Here is a 22,771-nt window from a genome sequence, read left to right as displayed (position 1 = left end):
CTGCCTGTCTGCCTGTCTGCCTGTCTGCCTGTCTGCCTGTCTGCCTGCCTGCCTGTCTGCCTGTCTGCCTGCCTGTCTGCCTGCCTGCCTGTCTGCCTGCCTGCCTGCCTGCCTGTCTGCCTGCCTGTCTGCCTGCCTGTCTGCCTGCCTGCCTGCCTGCCTGCCTGCCTGTCTGCCTGTCTGCCTGTCTGCCTGTCTGCCTGCCTGCCTGTCTGCCTGCCTGTCTGCCTGCCTGTCTGCCTGCCTGCCTGCCTGTCTTTGGGTCTTGAGACTTTTGTTGTCTTAGAACTTGCCATGTAGTCCAGGCTGTCTTCCAGTTCAAAGCAAACCCATGGCTTCAGGCTTGTGAGTGCTAGGATTAAAGGTATGGAGATGCTTAGCTTGCTGGTTTTGTTTTTGCTTTTTGCTTTTGTTTTTAAGATAAGGTCTCCTTATGTAGACCAGACCTTACCATTCTCTGATCTCACTTCCCGAGTCACAGAATTATGCACATTTGTTACCAGGCTCAGGTGTTTTGTTTGTTTGGTTGTTTTTGTTTTTTGTTGTGTTTTGTTTTTGTTTTGTTTTTTTTGAAATAAACACGGCACTTCCTTTATTATGTAAGTTTGGCAAACAGTACAAAAGTCCAGCAACATTTTAAACATGTAAAAAAGTCGTCAAACAGTACTGAATATAGTTTTAAAACATTAGAAACAATGAGTGCCCGGTTAGGATTCTGCCAGACAGAGAGAGACAGTACTTGGCTTCTGAACATGTATCATGAAACACACGTTAAAACATAACAACATATCTTTACAAAAATCAGAGCCAGGCCATAGAAAAGCACATGAATGGTGAAGGTACCAGCCCACATGTGCTCACTACGAGTGTCTTACACATGGAAAGGCTTTGCTGTTGCTTTTGAGATGAGAGCTTGGTATGTTGCCCAGGCTATCCTCAAACTGCTAGACTCAACTAGTCCTCCTGCCTCAGCCTCTCAAGCAGTGGAGACTACCCACATTATGACCAGCAAAATACACAAATTAAATACAGGTCATTTGCACCTTCAAATCTCGAAAACCTCATGGGAGGCTTGGAGAGATGGTTCTGGTTTGGGGAGCATTTGCAGCTCTTGCAGAAGACCCAAGCTTGGTTCCTAGGACTCACAGAGATACATCCCTCTGTTATCACCGGTCCTGGAGATTAGCGCCCTCTTCTGGCCTCTACCTGCACTGCATACATGTAATGTACCGACATACACTCAGATGATGATGACTTACGAACACACAAAACAAACAAACAAATACATGTTATTTGAAAAAGAAAGACTTGTATCTGGGAATCTAACTCAGTAACTCCCCAGCACGTGGGAGGCTGTAGGTTCTACCCAGAGAAACATTTATTGTCAATGTCAGGGCTTTATTAATTTTGAAAAGTCTTCACTGTGGCATGTCTTTTATTGGGATGGTGCAAGGGAAAAAAATCAAATGTTGTCATTCTATTTGGTTCAGTCAGTATGAGCAAGCACTTACCAGGCCCCATGCTTTGTGTAGGAGGCAGGGTTAACAGGCAGCAGGCCTTGCTTTGGATGCTTACAGTTCAATAGGATAGATTCCAAATAGCCACTTCCGTTTCAGCTTTCATATAAATGTGCATTTACTCTTGGAGAGTGAGAAGGAATTCTTTTGTCCTTTGCCATTAACATTTAGGGGAGTTTTAATGATATGATCCCGTGTCTGCCGAGAGGCAGATGCCAAGATGGAAGTGTTACATGCAAGGGACAAGACCTAGGAAAGGAGAGGGAGGGTCCTGCATAGACCTGCTGGACTCCATTAGATGGATTGATACTACATTGCCTTCTTACCCATGGGCTTCAGGTATCCTCAGTCCCTGTCAGGAAGCATTGCTGGGGAGTGTGACTTTAGTTCTGAGGGCTACAGGGCTAGGCTTTAGACCCTTAAGCCCGCTGTGGTCGGAGGGATGTGCTTTCTCTGGGATCCAGGGTTAGTTGAAATCCTGAGCTGCGTTTTGTCTGCCGCCCACCTTACCCTACTCTGAGCCTTCGCCAATCTGTAGCTGTCGGGTTCTGTAGGTAGCGTTGTCTCCCGACACGAATAGCTGTACAAAGAAGTACCCTGGTGTTACCAACACGTCATATAGGTAGCATTCGGCAGCAGGGAAGATTAGTATTGGAAAGGAAAGCCCAACCAAAGCGTGGGGACATCAGTCTACCTATCTGAACCTGAAATGGATGCATACCTGTCTGAACACTTTGTGAACAGGGTTCAAGTGTTTGGAACTCAGGACACAAGTTAGAACGATGGGAATTTATGTTGTTGGGGAACGGAGTACAGGCAACCACCATTTACACCCTGCTTTTACTGCATGGACACAGGTGGTGGTGGGGATCTAAACTCTGGTCCTCACGTTCACATGACAACCATTTTACTCCTCTCCAGCTCTGGAATGTCTTTTCTAACACTAGCGTATTTTATTGTGAAAAGGGCAGATATTTAGAATGTCACTTTAATGCTACACATTAGTGATGATGAAGAAGAAGATGATGACAACATGTGGTTTTCTTTAGTGAGATTTTCTAATCCTGGAGGGCTTTCTCCATGCTGTGAACAGGTGGACTATAGGCTCATTAAAACTGGAGCTTGAACTTTCATTCTGCCTAAACTATCTGGATTTTTTTTTCTTTCATTCCCCACCTCCAGTACAAACATGATCCAACACTATCCTGTCTTGTTCTCCTATGGGACCTTCTCCTGGGCATTTATAAAGCTGGGCCCTTCTGCAGCTGATGCTGCAGACTCTTAGCACCCCTTACCGCAGCAGCTCAGCTAGAGACGCTTTGCAGAGAAAGGCTTCCAACTGTGGAATTATCCATGCCGGGCATTGAGACTGGGGTCTTTGGGTAGCCGAGAGAGAGCATGCTCTGCCTGTGCTCTTTGCAACCCACCCTCAGCCTGAGCTCATGTTTTGAGAGATCTTTGTGCTACTTGTCCATGATACCGGCTATAGGCAGTAGGGGTTTCTGAGAGCAGTTCGTGAGATAAGAAGTATAGTTGGACAAAGTCACTGATCCCCATGATCTAGCTCTAGGAAAGTAGAGCCAAGGGGATTGACCATGAGTCAAGGTCAGTAAGAGCACTCTGGGCCATCAACATGTTCTAATCCAGACTGGGAAAGACAGCAAGGCCTCATTTTACACAAAACCAAACACAACGAGGGTGCAAAATAATAAACAAACAAAAACAAACAAAAAGTAAAAGAGACAAGGATTATAACTGTTCTCTTAGTTTTCAGAATTTTGACTGGGCGTCCTGACTGGCATTTCTAATGATTGCCAGCATTTAGTTGTTGTTGTTGTTGATGTTGATGTTGTTTTTTAAAGTTACTTTCTGCTTGTCAAAATAATGAATGTTGGTGACTCTTGGATATAAGTGCAAAAGTAACATTCATACCTAGTAAGAATAATGCTGGGGGTGTAATTCGGTGGTAGAGAATTGTCTAGCATGTGTGACCCTATGAGATGTATCCCTAGTGCCACCAGCACGATGGTGATGATGATGATGCCACCAACGGTACATTTTTTTCCCCTGCATATGTGTGTAAAAATGAAATAAGACCCTAATAGATTCTCCTCTCTCCCCCTCTCTCTCTCTTTCTCTCTCTCACAGACCCAGACATGGCCTTTGTGCCTCTTGGGATGACAGATTCTTTGGTCATCGTGGAAGAGGACGATTCCGCCATCATACCTTGCCGCACCACGGATCCGGAGACTCGAGTAACCTTGCACAGTCACGGGAGGCTGGTGCTGGCCTCCTATGACAGCAGACAGGGCTTCAACGGGACCTTCAGCGTAGGGCCTTACGTCTGTGAGGCCACCGTCAGAGGGAGGACGTTCAAGACCGGCGAGTTTAACGTTTATGCCTTAAAAGGTACTTTCACCTCTTTAAATGAGGGCAACAAGCAAACAAGGCTTTTTATTTAATTTGGTTGTTGCCTCTTCCTTCCCTGTACAACGTGACTGACCTCTGTGGCTATAATAACACTGGTTTAGAAAACACTACGGGTCGAACTTGCTTCTACGTGTAAGATCGCATGCTCCCTGAAAAAGACCGCAAGGAATTCTTTCTTTCATAAGCCTCTTACTGTTTGGTTCACATTCTTGACTATGCAGCCCTAAGAAACAAACATACACCCCAGGGGCTTGGAGGCCTAGATTAATTTCAGTAACTTAAGAATTAAGCGATTTCGGTTTTGAAGGAAGAGGCTAAACTTCTTCCCTTTGATGTGAGGGGTTAGCCTGACTGGCAAAGTCTCTCACTCTCGGGGGTGGGGGGTGGGGGTGGGGTTTGCAGTGGCAGATTTTAGGGAAGACTTTACATAGGCATGGAGCAGAAGCAAGAAAATGTCTCTTGCCTCTTGTTACAAACTTATTCTGTGCTGGGCTCTGGAAAGTGCTGAGAATAACTGAGAGGCACAGGATAGAAGTGGCATTCAGGGCACAGAGTCGTAAGGTGGCTTGAAAGAGTTCAGCCATCTGGCCATACAGCCCAGGCATGTAGTGTTCTGGTTAAAAGAGACCGAGTTTTACCATTGTTATTATTTTGTATTTCTGTTATATCCCAAGTTGTGTAAGACTCAACGTTCAGGCTCCTCAGACGGTCCAGCTTTTGCCTCGATTGCGCTAGTTTGGACAGGATTTTTCGTCTTTTTTCATGAACCTGATTCAGCTACAGGTTTTACTTTGAGATCCCGACTGTACTGTATTTTCTTTGTCATTTCATTGCAGCAACGTCAGAACTGAATCTGGAGATGGATACACGCCAGACCGTGTATAAGGCGGGAGAAACAATCGTGGTGACCTGTGCCGTCTTTAACAATGAGGTGGTTGACCTGCAGTGGAGCTACCCTGGAGAAGTGGTAGGTGCACTCACCCACCATATGGAGCTCATGGAACCCACACTACAGGACCTGTAACATCTACACGCCAGAGGCATTTCTCGCAGATGGGCACGTCCCTGAGCTTCTCTAGGTCTTAGTTTTCCATCTGGGCAATGGGAACATTCGACTCCAGGACTTTTAATTTTTCGTAATCAGGTAGAGTTTGACATAACCACAGGGGTGCATGCTCCCCTTGAAAAGGCAGAGACAAATAGGGAGGTTCTGTGGCTGTAACGCAAACATTAAAGCATTAGAGACAAATAGGAAGGTTCTGTGGCTATAACACAAACATTAAAGCATTAGAAAGACAAGAGATGCCTGGATTGTAAATATTAACCGATTGCAGACAGTCATTCGTCTTCATTGTCTTGGCTCACACGCATTGCAGTCCCAAGGCGTCTGATAGCGTTGCTAAGCGTGTATGTTATTGTGGTCTATAGTCACCAAGCTGTGTGACAGCACACCAGAACTTAGTCCTCCCATCTGACTGGAACTCTATGTAAAGCCTCATTCATTCTGATAGCTGTAGAGAGTACACAAGAGTCATGTATGAAGGATGTGAAAATCGAATGCAGAAATGGTGTTTAATACTGTGGATGGGGGCCTCGTAGGGAACAAACCACATATATATAATTACGTATGGGGAACAAATCCATGCGTCAGTTATAAACATCACGTATGTATTTTTCTCCTTACTAGACATGATTAAAGCCACTATACAGTTTCTGAGAATCAAACTCAGGACCTCTGGAAGAGCAGCCAGTGCTCTTAGCTGCTGGGCCATCTCTCCAGCCTGCTCCCTGCTCTTGAGTTGTAAACTTCTGTATTCTGGTCTTTTTGTCATTGGAGAATTTTGCTTTCTGTTCACCATATCTCTCTCCAAAACTTCTGCTGGCTTTTTTTTGCTGTATGACTGTTCATTTACATTTTTTTTTGTTATTGGTGTATGTGTGGGCCAGCGCCTTTGTCACAACATGCTGTGGAGGTCAGAAGACGACTCTCCTGGAGTCAGTTCTCTCCTTCCACCTCAGGGGTTGAAGTCAGGCACCCAGGCTTGCATGGCAAGTGCCCTCGCCCACTCAGCCATCTTGCAGAAGCAAGTCTGCTGTTTTTAATGTTAGGTGTTATCGAGTGACTGCATTCATTATGGGTCTCACAGTCTAATATGTTCATATATTCCTTGTACTATAAAGTGACTTGGTAGTTTTCTTCATGCTGCATGGCTTTTAATCCTTAAAACATAACACTTCATTTATGAGGGACAGATAATTCTTAAGCTAGAACACATGACATTTGGCCCACAACTAGATAAAAAAATGCTCTAACACGTTCTTTTTCTGATAAAAAGTGCTAAAGCCTTCTTTTTGAAATTTTGTAAAATATGGAGGGACACAGGGAAACCTTCTTCTCAGAGCAGCACAGGTTTCTGATTCCAGACAGACAGACAGACAGACCCTTTAGAATTGTTCATTAAAAGATTGTTTTGCAGTATCGATGGCTGACTTGGAGCCTTACAGGTGCCGACCGAGCACCTAGGTTACTAAGTTACTGCTGCTAAGTTACTGCTTTAGCCCAGCACTTTAATATCTGCTTGTCTTTTGGTTTTGTGGGGCTCACCCTGTAGCCCAGGGTGGCCTAGAACTTGCTACATAGCTCAAACTGGCTTCATCTTCAGGGAAGTTGTCCTACTTCAGCTTCCCATGTGCTGGGATTAGAGCTGTGAGCCACCACACTTAATTCCAACGTCATTTTAAAGCAGGACTTTTTACAGGATCTAGATTTGGCGCTATTTTCACTTCTTGTTAATGTATATGAACCGAACACAATAACACACATTATGTCATTATGACATTCTCTCACTCACATTTGATCATGTTCCTCCTCCATTAACTCTGCTCTCTTGCCCCCACCCCCACCCACGATAGCAGATTCCCTTCTTCTTTTAAGCTAGTCCCCTTCTTTCTTTCATGCTTTTTTAATGATTTGTTTGTGGCCCAATTAGCCTAATTAAAGTGACCTCTAGGAGGATGGGCAAAGGGTTCCAGCAGGAGCATGGGTCGCTTACCAGGGTCTACATTACTGAAGAGAATGTCTCCCCTAGCAACCGCTAGCTGCTGACAAGTCCTCAGGGAAGACTGGGGCCTCGCTGGCTCCTTCCCCTCTGGATTCTTATTTTTATTTCTATTCTTTAGGTTTTATGTTTTTAAAGCATCTTTAGACTCACAGCAAATTTACAAAGTACTCCAATTTCCTACGTAGTCCTGGCTCTCACGTATGCTCAGCCTGCTGGTTGCCAAGTCTCTCACGGAGTGCACAGTGCTTGGGACCGATGAACCCACCTATGCTCACAAGCCCTACATTAGGGCTCCCTCTGGAAGGATCTTTTTACATGACTGTTTTCTTGTATGCTTCTGCAGAGAAACAAAGGCATCACCATGCTGGAGGAGATCAAACTCCCGTCCATCAAACTGGTGTACACCTTGACCGTCCCCAAGGCCACGGTGAAGGACAGCGGAGAGTATGAATGTGCTGCCCGTCAGGCCACTAAAGAGGTCAAGGAAATGAAGAGGGTCACCATTTCTGTCCACGGTACCTACTATTCTCTTAAATGTCGGTCGGTCGGTCGCAGTACTTGGGATTGCGTAAGCTGTGGTTATTCAATGGGAACTCTTGCTTTCACAGAGAAAGGCTTCGTCGAGATCAAGCCCACCTTCAGCCAGCTGGAAGCTGTCAACTTGCATCAAGTCAGAGAGTTCGTGGTGGAGGTGCAGGCCTACCCGACTCCCAGGATATCCTGGCTGAAGGACAACTTGACTCTGATTGAGAATCTCACCGAGATCACCACGGACGTACAGAAGAGCCAGGAAACAAGGTAAAGTGACTTCACACGTCACTTCTGTAACACACGTCTTCTTCAGCCTACCAGCTGAGCTGGAACGTGCTCACGGTCACGTTTTAATCACCACTTTATCACACTTTAACAACATTGCAGTCTGAAGATAATACATCCATAAGTATTTCACGTAACACGAGAAGAAAGGACTAAAAAGTTCTGTCCACAAATCAAGGACAGAATACTCTTTCTAACTCAAGGTGAAGGTAAGATGGGAGAATTGGATGTGCTTGGGCTCAGTGGAGTCCTTGACTATCATCATATTTCAGCAGACACATGAACTGATTCCACTTGTGAGGTAATCCCCATGTCAGCCTACATGTCACCAAATACCATGGTTTAGGGTGCGTCTGCCCCAGTCCAAGATTCCACTGAGATAAGACTGGGGTCTAGTTAGATCTGATTGTGGCGATGGTGACAGTGATGGTGACGGTGATGGTGACAGTTGCTCTCTCACCCCTGCTGCTGCCTCCATGCCCTCCTGGTGCCGCCAGTCAACCCTGGGTCTCTTGTGTCCCTTGCTTGCATGCTCGGCAAACACTCTACCATTGGGTACCTCAGTTTCTCTTGAAGTTTTTGAGCTATGAGTAGAATTCAGGAATCAAAGTGTGCATTTTTTTTTGAGACAGGGTCTCCTTCTGCAGCCCAGGCAGACCTTAAACGCTCAACAATCCTCCTGCCTCATGGCCTCTAGGATTATGGGTATGAGCCACTGTACCATTTAAAGTAGTTATTGCCATGTTTCTTGTTTCGTTATTGTTATTGTTGTTGTTGTTAATATTTTGTTTTCTGGGGCAGGGTCTTGCTATGTAGTCATGCCTGGCCTCAAACTCATACTGATACTCATACCTCAGCTTGCGAGTGCTGGGAGCACAGGGTTTATCCTGGTATAGCTGACATTTCATGGGTCATGAGCAGGAATCCCAGGCTATAATAAACAGCCCTGGCAAGGCATACTTGTCAGGGGAGTGGCGCTGGAAAGCTGCTCATTACTGAGATTTGTGAACCCTTCAGAACTTTGTCTTTTCATTCGTGGGTGGGTCAGGCAGCACAAGTGAGGGGAGCAGCCGCCTTCCTGGAGCTTAAAACCAGTGAACCCGCTGACTTCCTTGGCTAAACAAATGTAGGCTATGAATGGCCTGGATCGTTTGGCCACCAGCAGCCAAAAATCCAGTCCTGAAGCCAATCTAATAGGGGGCGGAGAGAGGCAAGCCAGCGCACCCTGCTTTTCTATAGGTATAGAAAAGAATATATAAACGTTTTCTATAGGTACAGGCACTTGCAGGGTATATTGAAGCCTATGAAATGCTTTCCCACGTTTAATATCATTTAATGAATCTCAGAATGAGTGCTCTGTGTGTGCAATTATCATACTTTATATGCACAGAAGTGGAGGTGTGGGGAGTCCAGTAATTTCTGCAATCTTGTTCCGTGCCAGATGCTTTTGTGTATTGGGATGTTTTATAATGAGATGAAAAGCCAACGTGAAAATATTGTATTTACACACACACACACACACACACACACACACAGACACACACACGGACACGGACACAGACATATACAGAGGCACGCAGCACAGGCAGGCACACATGTGTACATCAGAGGACGTTTGGGGGAGGGGGCTGTCACATTACACCTTGTTGAAGCAGGGGTTCTCTTGTGTCCGCCGCTGTGCTGAACATTCCAGGCTAGCTGTCCTCAGAGTTCTGAAGCATCCTCCTGTCTTTTTCTCCTGACAGGAGAGCTGGGGTTGGAGATGGGCACCACTGCAGCTAACTTTTTATGTGGGTTCTGCGGATTGAATTCAGCCCGCCAGGCCAGAGAGCAACAAGCACCTTTACCAACTTAAGTGTTCTCACTTTAAAGGTCTTTTCTTATTTTCATTCAGAAATGAGGTCTTTCAGGACGGTGGTGAAACACGGCTTTAATCCCAGCACTTGTGGAGGCAGAGGCAGGAGGATCTCTGTCAGTTTGAGGCCAGCCTGGTCTACAGAGGGAGTTCCAAAACAGCCAGAGATACAGTGAAACCCTGTCTTTAAAGACAAAACAAAACAAAACAAACAAACAAACAAACCACCACAAAAAAACAAACAACAACAACAAAAACAGAAATAAGGTCTTGCCAGAATTGGTAGCTACTGGAAATGGCTTATGTCAAAATACTTGGCTTTGTATTGAGTCTATGAGTGAGACCTGCAATGTGTGGAAACTAGATCAAATTTTAGAAAAGACATGATACTGGCAAGAAAATTTTTTCTTTTAGAAATAAAATTTCAATCGTAATATGAAACTGCTTAAGCAGTTGGTGCTTATTTTTAGTTCCAACTTATGAAAATAAACTTCTTGTCTCTTAAGGTATCAAAGCAAATTAAAGCTCATCCGGGCTAAGGAAGAAGACAGCGGCCATTACACCATTATAGTTCAAAATGACGACGCCGTGAAGAGCTACACGTTTGAGCTGTCAACTCTAGGTATGTACAGATCATGCAAATCTCATGGATGACTGTCCCCCAAAGGCACTGCGGCTCTTCTCTTCAAAGCCTTGGGAAAAAAGCTAGACCTCGGGGTAGAAGCTGCGCCTGGGTTTGACACATGTCGGGGCAGTGTTGTTGTAGCTGAAAATTCAAGTCCATTTGGAGCATTCCTCATTCAAAACTCTGAAATGCTTCAAAATCTGAAACTTTTTCATCAGGGGAGGAGTTGAGATAGCATCTATGTATGTAGCCCAGGCTAGCCAGAGATAGCCATATTCCTGCCTCAGCCTCCCAACTGCTGAGATCCCAGACACGTGCCACCGCATCTAGCTCACAATCTGAAACATTTTGAGTGTTCACACGCTGTCACAAGTGGAACATCCTTAGCTGACGTATTGTGACAGGTTAGAAAATATTCAAAATATTGTATGAAATTACCACCTGGCTATGTGTATAAGGTGTATGTGAGATATAACTGAATTGCACACTCAGGCTGAGTCCTTCCCTAAATAACACACCTGTCTCATTAGGACCCAACTTCTGAAAAGGTCTGAAATCTAAAACACTTCTGGAGGCAAATATGTTCTGAGAAAATATTTTAAAAATTAAAGTATATATTATATAGTTTAAATTTTTGTTTAGTTTTTAAAATATCCAACATTTATTTTTAACATTTGTTTAGTTTTATGTAGTTTAAATTATTTACTTTAAATTAAAGTATATATATAAAGGTAAACTAAAAATTGTATATTTTCCAGCTTATTTATTATTATTATTATTAATTATTATTATTATTATTGTCATAATAATAATCATCATCATTTGGTAATGGAATCCCATGTTTTAAAAACAAATCAAGGGGCTAGAGAGATAGTTCAATGGCTAAGAGCACTTGATGCTTTTGCAGAGAACTGGGTGGGGTTCGGGTTCAGGCACCCATGTGGTGGCTCACAACCATCCCTAACTCCAGTTCCAGGGGATCTGATGTCCTCTTCTGGCCTCCGCAAACACCAGACACTAATGTGGTGCATATACGGATATGCCAGCAAAACACTTGCCTATCTCTAACTCAGTGGACTACAAATTGGTGAAAAGGTCTTTAAAATCTAGTGATGTTCCCCAGATGAATTTGAGTGAAGGCTGTTTTTGTCAAAACCAGTGATCAAATCCCAAATGCAAAGATAGCTGAATTGCCTTCCAAACGGAAGTGCCTCAGGCACTCCTCACTTCCCTCCATCCAGATTTGAATCATCCAGGCACAACGGTCCCAAACACTGACACTGAGGTAGATAGCTCTTAACTGAGTTCCGTCTTACACAGCTGGTCCCTTGAGGACCATTTCCGAACCCTTGGGAACATTCTTCGGAGGGATGTCCCTCCATAGCCAGGGACAAGAACTGCTCAGGCCTGACTTCTCCCTTCCTCTCTCAGTTCCCGCATCCATTCTGGAGCTTGTGGATGACCACCATGGCTCTGGCGGGGGACAGACTGTGAGGTGCACAGCTGAAGGCACTCCTCTTCCGGACATCGAGTGGATGATCTGCAAGGATATTAAGAAGTATGGAAGCCAGATGTTCCCTGTTCTTGTGTGGTCAGAATGTTTCTTCCATGACATAAAGGGCCTCAAGTGCAGTTTATTTCTTTGGTTGACCTCTCTTTGTAATTTGTGATTCTTCCATGGTGGAAGACTCATATTACTCACAAATTATATGATAGGTTTCTGAAAGTGGATTCTGTCTCGTGTGTGTGTGTGTGTGTGTGTGTGTACACACGCTTGCACATTCGTGCATGTCCTTAAAGGGCCTTTATTTTTCTATTTTATTCTCCATTGTTTTCCTATTTCTCTTTTAAAATGGTCTCTAATATGAAGACAAGAAGAATTGTAAGAATCCCTGTTGTTCACAGATTTTAATTGCACCAGTCCTGTTGTGAGCCAAGGTCTCTCTCACTGTGCAGCCTATGTTGACTTCAAACATAACATCCTGCTTTGCTCTCCCTGGGGTTGGGGTTACAGGTGTGCACCTCCACCCCTTCCCAACTCACAGTTCTTATTTCTTACCATAAAAGTTGTCTCGGTGGCTACACTGGAAATGCAAACAGAACCGAGAGCTGTGCTCACATGACTGTTCACACCTACTTGTTTTCTGGAAGCCACAAGAGGGCACTGGATGCCCTGAAATTGGAGTAATAGGTGGTTGTGAGCATCTTAATAAGAGTGCTGGGAACCAAACGTGGGTCCTCCGTAAGAACAGTATGAGCTCTTCATTGACCGGCCATCTCTCTAGCCCCTCCTCCACCTTCGTAGGTCGGCCCCTGAACAGTGTGCTCACACTTTGCTCCACGGCAACTAGCTGTTTTCAGAAGGCCTTGAGTGTGTCTCTGCTGAAAGTGAAGCTTTCTACTGCTCTCCTCACTGTGAGAGAGCTGTGACGTGACTTGGGTGTTGGGATCTTTAAGTGTAATGAATGATTTAACGCAGAAGACTCCTGCAGCCCTAGGGATTCCCCTAGAAGCTCTTCCTGGGGTGGAGTATGAGGAAGGAGGATATTTTCAAAGGAGTGGGAAATCTGCATTGTTGAACGTGTTTGACGCTATCTTCTCAGTTTGCTCACAAGTCCAAGATTTGAGATAGGTAGTAATATTTTGTGGGATTTATCTGCCTCCTCCACAAACCATTAACTTTGGTTATCCACATGAGATTATTCCCCTAGAGCAGGTGCAAACAAATTTTAATGTGAACATGAACCATAAAACAAGAAAGCGAACCTGTGGTAATCCCCAAATATGTGTTATGCAATGAGGAAGGGTCACAGGTCGTTGCGACTCCTGGTAACCAGATCTCCGTTTGTCTCACATTCTCTCTAGATGCAATAATGACACTTCGTGGACAGTTTTGGCCAGCAACGTCTCGAATATTATCACAGAGTTCCGTCGCCGAGGTAGGAGTACTGTGGAGGGACAAGTGTCCTTCGCCAAAGTGGAAGAGACCATCGCCGTTCGATGCCTGGCGAAGAACAACCTCACCAGTGTGACCCGTGAGCTGAAGCTGGTGGCTCCCAGTGAGTTTCTCAGTAGGCAGGACAACTCCACGTCACCACCCTGTGTTCCTCAGGTGGGATGTGGAATCCCAGACAGGGGTCACGTAGTAATGGAGGTCCCAAGAGAGAAGTTCAGCCCTGACTGGACTTGAAGCACTGGTCTTACTGCCAGGCCCTTTAGTCTGCACTCACAGACCCAGCTGCACTTGCAGAGCTGCAGACACTTTTGCTTGTCATGTAGAGGACAGCTACTAAGCCTCTGTCTGAGCACTGGTGTGTAGGGATCGAAAGTGAGGAAGAAGTGTTTGTCTCTTGCTCCTCAGAACAAGTGAGTCAGGTTTGAGTTAGAAACAGTGAAAGGAACGAAGCCAAAAGAGAGAGAGAGCAACAAAAGGCAAAATTCATCTGTACCGTGAAACTTATGAGGTGGATGTTTCTGCAAATAAAGTCGCTCCCGTTCTGTTTTCAGCCTTCATTGTCTTTATTCAAATTGTCCAAAAGGACATCCTTTGAGTGTCTTTGGAAATGTTGTGTCCCAGGGAAAAATCATATTTAATTATAAGGGTACAAGTGTTTGAGAGACTGTGTAGCCACCCCTAAAGTGACCTGGGATCCTGGACACTTCCCCACCAGCAGGGAGATAGCCCCAGTTGGTTTCTTTCTGTCCCTGCCCCATCTTATTCTGCTATCCACGGATAACTGACAAAATTCTCTACTGTCTTGCCCCCCAGCCCTGCGATCTGAACTCACTGTGGCGGCTGCGGTACTGGTGCTGTTGGTCATTGTCATTGTCTCTCTCATTGTCCTGGTTGTCATTTGGAAGCAGGTGAGTCTTTGGAACCATTAGAATGAGAATGGCTGCGTCTTTCAGTGTTTGGTTCAGAGAAAGGGTTTGGTAATTCCATGTGTGGTAGACCGTGATAGATACTTCATGGTGCTCCATGATAGACTTTCCTGGGTCCAGTCACTCTGGTTCTGTACCGAAGCTCAGTTGCCTTGAACTCTGGTAATTCACCAGTTACCTGCCCTGGTCATTACAGAAACCACGGTATGAAATTCGCTGGAGGGTCATTGAGTCAATCAGCCCCGACGGACATGAATATATTTATGTGGACCCCATGCAGCTGCCTTATGACTCCAGATGGGAATTCCCGAGAGATGGACTCGTGCTTGGTAAGCTCCCGTGAGGGTAACCTCCCAGGACCAGTGTCACCTACTAAGCTTGCTAGTTACAGATCTGGGACAGAATTGGGGACTTGTACTCCACTCACAGAGCTGGGTATGGTGGCTCACACTCTTCCTCCCAGCACTGGGGACACTGAAGATGGAGGGCTGTGAGTTCAAGACTAGCCTGGGCTACATGGACATCTTGAGCATGAGCTCATTGGGGCTGAGAAGGGGAAGTCAAGGGTCAAAAAGTTGTCTAGTCTTTTTAAGGCCTATTAAAAATTTAAGATTCTATTCCCAAAACTATAAAAGGAGTTAGTGAACCAGGCATGGTAACATACACCTATAATTTTGCACCAGGAGGGCAGAAGCAGAAGGATATTGAGTTCAGTGACATCCTGGGTTTTAGGCCAGCCTTGGCTACATGAGACCCTATAGCAAAATGTCAAAAGGAGAGAAAGTCTTAATTGTATCATTGGAATGATTTTGGCCTGGCAAAGATGTCACAATGGAAAAAATGAAAATACATTTCTATAACTGAAGAGGACTAGCTGAGAAGTGAGAGAACTCAGTGGGCTACACATAAAAATACCCCTTTATGTTTATGTAATAATACAGGATGGAAAACTATACGCTGGCATTGAGGTGCATGCCTCTAATCCAGGGAGGCAGAAGGGCCGGGAGTTCAAGGCCATCCTTAACTACATAGAGGTTTTGAAACCAGCCCAAGCTATATGAGATCCTTTCTCAAAACCCCCAAAATAACCACCTTCCATGTGTGTGCAACATACACACGCGTGCACGTGCGCGCGCGCACACACACACACACACACACACACACACTTTCAAGCAGAACATGAAAAGGAAGGAAGTTAGCCCTTTGGGGCTATGTCATAATCAAGGGCCTCACCAGATTCGGGTTTTAGTTGTCTGTCTGTCTGTCTGTCTGTCTGTCTGATTCCAAAATATAGCAGAGCTAGGAGCTTACAGTAACTCAAGCTGAAGGCAAGCAGAACTTCCCAGCTTACCCTCGTGCTTCTTTATTCTATTGTCCACACTGTTTCCCAGCAAGGGATACAGAGCTTAGAGAAGATAGGGGGGGGGTGTAGCGAGGAGGTGGGGATCAGGGAGGACAGAATCCCTGCTACCCAGCACGTTGCCCTGTCCTCTTGGCAAGGCTAAGTTGCTGGAGGAGCAGCACCTTTCTAGGCATGGATGGTGGAGGCACAGACCAGAAGAGTGGGCATGTCTACTTCTGGTGTCTTTGTGTGCCTGGGCTGCCCACAGTCAGACTGGCTTCCTGGGGGGAAAAACCCCTTAGACCTCAGTCTCTTTAAGAGTGGAGACAACAGCTTTGATTTCTTTGTCTCTCTCACAAAGAAGGGCTGTGCTGGCACGTATAGCCTCTGGTCCAGGGACCTTGCTGGCACGTACAGCCTCTGGTCCAGGGACCTTGCTGGCACGTACAGCCTCTAGTCCAGTGACCTTCCTTTATGACAAAGGACACTGGTCCAAGTTTTCAGTTGTGTATTCCTCAGAATCAGTGGCATTTGGGATGCAGAAGACTTCCAGTGGTTAAGGATTTGTTAATGCAAAGGTTGCCTCTGTGTGCATGTGAGAAGCAGACGGGTAGAGGACCAGGGGGTTGGGTAGAAGCCATAGAGGCAAGTGCACAGGAGCCCAGGGCCTGGCAGGAGCCCATGTTCACACCAGGGAGGGCTGTGCTCTCCTCTTTCTCGTCTGTGTTTTCCTTTCCATTGCAAATGCTATTTGACAAAAGCAATTACACTAATTCCCTTCCCTGTGGGCTCAATTCTTCTTTGACATGATGACTTGGAGGAATAATTAGGCTTACTCAACGCAGGAAAAACACCCACCCAGCTGTACACCCTTGTGCACCGGCCTCTGCCAGGAAAGCCGATGAGGCTGGAGCTGGTGTTGATGGCTCTGTTTGCCCACAGGTCGGATCTTGGGGTCTGGTGCATTTGGGAAAGTGGTTGAAGGCACAGCGTATGGATTAAGCCGGTCCCAGCCTGTAATGAAGGTGGCTGTGAAGATGCTCAAACGTAAGTGTGTCTTCCCAGGGATACTCTGAACATGGAGATGCTAAGTAACGTGAGAGTAAAATTGAATTTAATATTATATCGTGATTCTTTGGACTCTGAGTTCTATGTGAATTTAGGCTTATCCTCCCTCTCCCAATTAGTTTTCTTTTGCTCTTATTGTTAAAAATCAGATAAACTCATTTTTAGTGACTTTTTTTTAAATCTTAAAAGACTAGAAACTATGGGGCTGGGAAATGACTCAGTGGGTAAAATGCTCTCTGTGCAAGCATGAGGATCTGAGTTCTGGTTCCCCCAGCATCCATATAGGAAGGCAGAAGTGGTGGTGTGCTCCTATAGCCCCAACACTACAGGGAGGCAGGAGGTAGATGCTGGAAGCTCACTGGCCAGCTGGGTTACTCAACTTGGCAAGCTCTCAGGTTCAGTGAGAGACCCTGACTCAAAATATAAGATGAAACAGTTGAAGAAGATACCCTGATGGCAGCCTCTGGGCTCCATGTGTATCTGTAGGCAAGGGCATTCACACACACACACACACACACACACACACACACACACACCACACACGATCAGCAGTCTAGACTGAGGAGACCATCTAGTGCTCTTCCTTTAGACTCTTGGTAAATAAATACTATTGGATCACAAGATTCCATGTGTTTCTCTGAGACCCAAGAGTAGGCAGTTCAGTTGTACTGAAATCTGGTTTTCTTCAACAGCCACAGCCAGGTCTAGCGAGAAGCAAGCTCTCATGTCTGAGCTCAAGATAATGACTCACTTGGGACCACATTTGAACATTGTGAATTTGCTGGGAGCCTGCACCAAGTCAGGTAGGCTCCTTGTCCTGGCCTTGACGGGGTGCCAGGAATACTCTTTGTTATGGAAACTTCTGAACCAGTCTCAGGCACAGAGTACCCTCTCTGCACCCCAAACATGCCTCCTGAGTGTAAAGTTCGAAAGTGGAGCTCACTGGTCCCCCTGAGTTTTTAGAAATTCATTGGTTCAGAGCATCATGGCTTCTTTCTGTTCTCCGTTTTCATACCTGACTGTTTGGTCCCCACAGGCCCCATTTACATCATCACAGAATACTGCTTCTATGGGGATTTGGTCAACTATTTGCATAAGAACAGAGATAGCTTTATGAGCCGACACCCAGAGAAGCCAAAGAAAGACCTGGATATCTTTGGATTGAATCCTGCAGATGAGAGTACAAGAAGGTAAACATGAGGGGAGCACGCATGTCCTTGTCACAGTCTCACACATGGAGAAATGCCTGTCCTGACAGATCCCAGGCTCGCAGATTCTAGGCCAACAGCAGAGGCCACAAGGGTGGGAGCCTACCTAGCCATCTGTGTCAGGGTGGATGGGTACATATCTGCAGGTGTCTTGGGCTAGCTCATCACATGGGAAGGCTGTACTGGTAGGTTTGAATGACAGGGGGCAGGGATCCTTCTGAGAGCCATTCTCTTCTTTGTATGCCATTTCTCAGGATATGTCAATGCTGCTCTAGCAAGCGATGCCTTTAGTGCTCTCATCCCCAAGATGAGCTGTTGGTCCTTGCTGAACCTGGGTCAGCGATGCTCTACCTGTCTCTACTGTTAAAACTTCTAAGTGGCTGTAAAGACCCCCGAGAGTACCAGGACCTCACACACTGTGAAGTTACTTCAAATGGGCTCCAAATGGGTGTTCAGTTTATTGAGTTGCAGGAACTGTGTGTCTGAGCCACATGGCCACATGGCTACTGAACCCTCAGGGGATAAACTGCCTTCCCATCATGAACTTTTCAACGGTTCAGTGTAGCAGACTCAGAGCATGTGTGTGTTTATGGGAATGTAGCCCCACCCTGACTTCACGGTGGCTCTTGGGGATGTCTCTGCTCCTTGTGAGAATGTGTAGAAGACAGAGAAGTAAAACATGAAGAATCATGGTGACTACCATTTTGGGGATCCCAGCTGGCCCTATAGTGTTTCCCTTCTATTTAGATAGTATTGGTTTTATGGACTCTTTAGAAGTGCTTGCTTACTCCTGGATGGACATTTTCCTTCCATGTTGTCAGAATCATCCTCCCGTCCCAGCACACTTAGGTTTGAGATGACCCATGCACTCACGACCAATTAATGTTCGTCTGTCTCTCTGGACCACCCCATGCGCAGTGTGCCCATGGGGATTGTTTATGCTCATCCTCAAACCCTTGGTACCTCCCTCAGTTAATGGCATACTGTAGGTTCCCAGATTAGCATACATTTAGTTATCTACTGAGTGACTGCATTAGAGGCCACCCAGGGAGAAATAAATTTATTTATTTATTTATTTATTTTACAGTTATGTGATTTTGTCTTTTGAAAATAATGGCGACTACATGGACATGAAACAAGCTGATACCACACAGTATGTCCCCATGCTTGAAAGGAAAGAGGTTTCTAAATACTCTGATATCCAGAGATCGCTGTATGATCGGCCGGCCTCCTATAAGAAGAAATCCATGCTAGGTAAACGTGCCTGTGTTCGTTCTGGCAAATATGATCTTTCTGTGGTTTAACTTGCTACTCAGAGGAAGTGAAACTGGGATGACAGGAAGTTCTGCCAAGCCGTGTGATCCCTAAGCGCACGGCTGTGCAGCTGGGCATAGATATCCTTTTGTAGATTTGTGCTCTGCGTGTGAGAAGAATAAAGACACAGGGTTGCTGACGTAGCCCTATGGTATATTTCTTGCCTGGTGTGTACACAGTTCCTTCCCTGGCACTGAAGAAGTATATACTATTGTAAAAAATAATAATAAAGACAGATATAATGTAACCCATTTCTCAGACTTTAAATACAGTTGCTTTAAATAAATGATTCATTCTGCTATGATGGTCTTTGCTTGTTAACATGTCTTTTGTTATAAAATGGAAGTGGTGATAATTGGTGTTTTCTCAATGGGCAATCTGAAGGCTGGTGATCTTACATTGTTTCCTCATGATTTTTTGTTTGTTTGTTTGTTTGGTTTTCTCTGTGAGCTCCACAATCCTGGCTTTTAGCTTTCCTAATGTACAAGTTGTGGCGGTAACTGGAGAGTAGACAGTTTGAAGTTGCATTTTCTGACGAGTGTTCCTGTTGACTTTTGTTTGAAAGCAGCCCCTTCTGTTTTGAAAACTGTGCTGGGATGAGTTCATTTGTCAACTCCAGGGTGCCACGGGTGATGCCACGCCAGATGGGCCACCTCACGCCTGCTCTGGGGTGGCCACTCCAGGGCTCTTGCTTAACACTTGAAATGAGCAGTGTCTAGACGGGCCTGAGCTCTTCCTGTAATTCTGTTTTTTTGGGGGTTGTTTGAGCCTCTCATCAGCTGCTGCAAAAATGTTCGGCTGCCATGGAGACTGTTTTTGAAAAATCTCTAACATGCTCTGAATGTTTTCAGGGTCCGTAAGCAGAAGGTACAATCCATTAAAAAGTATGTGCTTGTTTTTGCAAAACTTAGTATGTAATAATATTTTTCATACCCACAGCTCCATTCACTTCCCATTGCCAAATGGGTGAACTTCCAAACTCTTCTTAAAGTTTATCCAATGAGAGTTGTTGGAACGGTGCTTCCTTTCCACTCCCAAATAGTTAAAAATAGTTTACATTGCTTTCCCGGGCATAGCTAGTGGACTTGGCACCAGAGAGAAGGGACCTGAGTCACGCTCGGCCTGGGTCCTGCTGGCAGGCCAGCCACAGTTTTCTGGGCTTCCCATAGCTGGGTGAGAAAAAAACAAAAAACAAAAAAAATGAATGGTTGAAACTGCTCATCACTGCCCTGTGAATCGTCAAAAAGTATTGAGAACTGCTGGCCTAGATTGCCTGCCTCAAAACCCATAGGATCCTTCTAGATTTGATGAGTAGGAGACGGTGGACAGGTTACAAAGTGAGGTCAAGTCCCGATCATGGACACTGTCCTTGGGGATGGCTGCCTGGCTTGTTCAGTAGGTGATTTAACTGACAAATTACACACAAAGCAAAAAAAAAAAAAAAAGAAAAAAGAAAGCAAATCTCGAATTTCATCATGGACAATTTCAGTATGTGTGTGTGTCCGTGTGTCTGTGTGTGTCTGTGTGTCTGTGTGTGTGTGTGTAGAGAGAGAGAGAGAGAGACTCCTAGATGGCTAAGGTGATGTGACTAGGTGGAACATGAAATCCAAGGGCAAACAGCAATCTGTCTGTGAGAGTCCGTGGAGGAGGTTGGTTTGACTAATCAGTATGTGTGTAACTATCCCCTTGCCCCGCCCAGGTATGTGTTTGTGCATGCAGGATGAATATCTCTTATTTGAAATGCTTGGAACTGAATGTGTTTTGAATTTTTTTTTAAATTTTAGAATATTTGCATATACATAATGAGATATCATGGGTCTGAGAGCCAAGTCTAAGTACAAATTCATGTCTGTTCCATGCACACCTCAGAAACATAGCTGACAGTAATTTTATACAATATTTTTTTTTTTTAGTGTGCTTGTGTTTTGACTGTGATCTGTCACATGAAGTCTGGCATGGGGATACTTTTGCTGGTGCTAAATAAGTTTTGGATGTCTGAAGCATTTTAGATTGAGGATTTTGGGTCGGGATGCTCAACCTGTGTATATTTCTTTTGGAAGAAAGAGCTATTGTTTCTTCTCTCTATTTTTATAGTACTAGGGGTTGGAATGTGTGCCTCTTGCCTCCCGGGCAAATGCTCTATCACTGAGCCACGCCCACAGCATCCTTTTCATAGTTTCTGTACCCGGTAAAGTCTAAAAATGATGACAAAATGCATTTGGGAGAGATCTTTGGACAAGCTTCTGCAACCTGCTAGACCAGGGGGGATGTCTGGGTACCGGGAGAACCCCTGCTTTCACCCAACACCAACATATCTGACTCCCTTCCACAGACTCAGAAGTCAAAAACCTCCTTTCGGATGAGGACTCCGAGGGTCTGACTTTGCTGGATTTATTGAGCTTTACCTACCAAGTTGCCCGAGGAATGGAGTTTTTGGCTTCAAAAAATGTAAGTTCAAGGCCCAGAGACCTCTTCAGACCCAGCTATAGATTCAGAGGAAGGGGCATGGAAAGAAAACCAAGAAGGAAGACCTTAGAGCCAGAGTAACAGTAGCTTCTCAGTTTAACCTGCCTCTGTCACTAACCCCAGACAGGCTGGGAGTGTGATGTCACAGGGTGTCTGCCTTTCTCTATAACCCTTTGTCCCTCAGGAGGAGTCAAGGAAGGGAGGGCAAGGTCTTTCTGCCAGGACACCTTTAAGTGTCCCTCATGGACTGGCCAGTCTTGCAGGAATGCTGCTACCTGGCCTCAGCTGGAGCCATTCTGAAGTGGTTCGTTTCCTTCCCATGTAGTGTGTCCACCGGGACCTGGCTGCCCGCAACGTCCTTCTGGCACAAGGGAAAATTGTGAAGATCTGTGACTTTGGGCTGGCCAGAGACATCATGCACGATTCCAACTACGTGTCAAAAGGCAGTGTACGTTCCCTCCATCCTCGACCCTTCTTCCCTCACCACTTTAATCTCTGAAGTTCTGTTATTTCTTAATTCACAAGCCAGTCATCAGCTGCTTCCAGAGGTCTCATAGGGAAAGCTTAGGTTTAACAGTCAGACAGCCTGGTATCAGCTGGAACCTATGCTAGGGCTTCTATTTGGTCAAGTTTCTTGTCTGTTTCATGTCTCAGTTTCTCTGCTTATAGCTTCATCCATTTCCTAAATTGCTACAAGGGAATGACTTAGATAATTCACACAAAGTGCCACAGACCGTGTTTGACATATAGAAGCATCTGTCGGGGGCAGGAGAGACGGCTCACTGGTTAAGAAGAGCGTGCACTGCCCTTGCAGAGGATCTGGGTTCAACTTCCAGCCCTCAGGCAGCAGCTCACAACTGTCTGTAACTACAGGTCTAGGGATCTGACGCCATCTTTTGGCTTCTGATCCATGTGGTGTACAGACATTGCAGGCAAAACACCCATATATGCAAAATTAGAAAAAAAAACAATTAGACACGCCCAATAAGTATTAACTTCTAGTAAATCAAGTATGTACACAAATATACAGGCATTCATTTCCAGAGAGATGTCTAGTTTTTAAGCTCTTATCAGATTTCCAACAGGCAAGTTTTAACAGGTACCATTTCTTTGGTGATTGTTTCATTGTCTGCTTGAACCGCCCTCTCTATCCCTTCAGCCTGTAAGCACACGAGTAGCTTAGGAC

At 45.3% G+C, this 22,771-nt stretch overlaps 1 protein-coding gene across 3 annotated transcripts in view; it reads left to right on the top strand.

Moving 5' to 3' along the window:
* The window catches only part of Pdgfra (platelet derived growth factor receptor alpha), a 49,092-nt gene that overhangs the window by 14,501 nt on the left and 11,820 nt on the right, over positions 1 to 22,771 (top strand). For all 3 annotated transcript variants that reach the window (XM_028780809.1, XM_028780810.1, XM_028780808.1), the window contains exons 4-18: positions 3,666 to 3,926; positions 4,784 to 4,914; positions 7,353 to 7,524; positions 7,618 to 7,807; positions 10,187 to 10,302; positions 11,737 to 11,863; positions 13,171 to 13,364; positions 14,075 to 14,169; positions 14,384 to 14,516; positions 16,472 to 16,576; positions 17,290 to 17,400; positions 17,634 to 17,787; positions 18,893 to 19,059; positions 21,452 to 21,567; positions 21,911 to 22,033. In XM_028780809.1, the coding sequence (XP_028636642.1) occupies positions 3,666 to 3,926; positions 4,784 to 4,914; positions 7,353 to 7,524; positions 7,618 to 7,807; positions 10,187 to 10,302; positions 11,737 to 11,863; positions 13,171 to 13,364; positions 14,075 to 14,169; positions 14,384 to 14,516; positions 16,472 to 16,576; positions 17,290 to 17,400; positions 17,634 to 17,787; positions 18,893 to 19,059; positions 21,452 to 21,567; positions 21,911 to 22,033 (2,195 nt within the window). The remainder of the gene's footprint in view (positions 1 to 3,665; positions 3,927 to 4,783; positions 4,915 to 7,352; positions 7,525 to 7,617; positions 7,808 to 10,186; positions 10,303 to 11,736; positions 11,864 to 13,170; positions 13,365 to 14,074; positions 14,170 to 14,383; positions 14,517 to 16,471; positions 16,577 to 17,289; positions 17,401 to 17,633; positions 17,788 to 18,892; positions 19,060 to 21,451; positions 21,568 to 21,910; positions 22,034 to 22,771) is intronic.

The sequence above is a fragment of the Grammomys surdaster genome, unplaced genomic scaffold (assembly GCF_004785775.1).
Source record: "Grammomys surdaster isolate TR1022 unplaced genomic scaffold, NIH_TR_1.0 372, whole genome shotgun sequence".
Classification (NCBI taxonomy): Eukaryota; Metazoa; Chordata; class Mammalia; order Rodentia; family Muridae; genus Grammomys; species Grammomys surdaster.
This window is presented reverse-complemented; position numbering and strand designations above follow the sequence as displayed.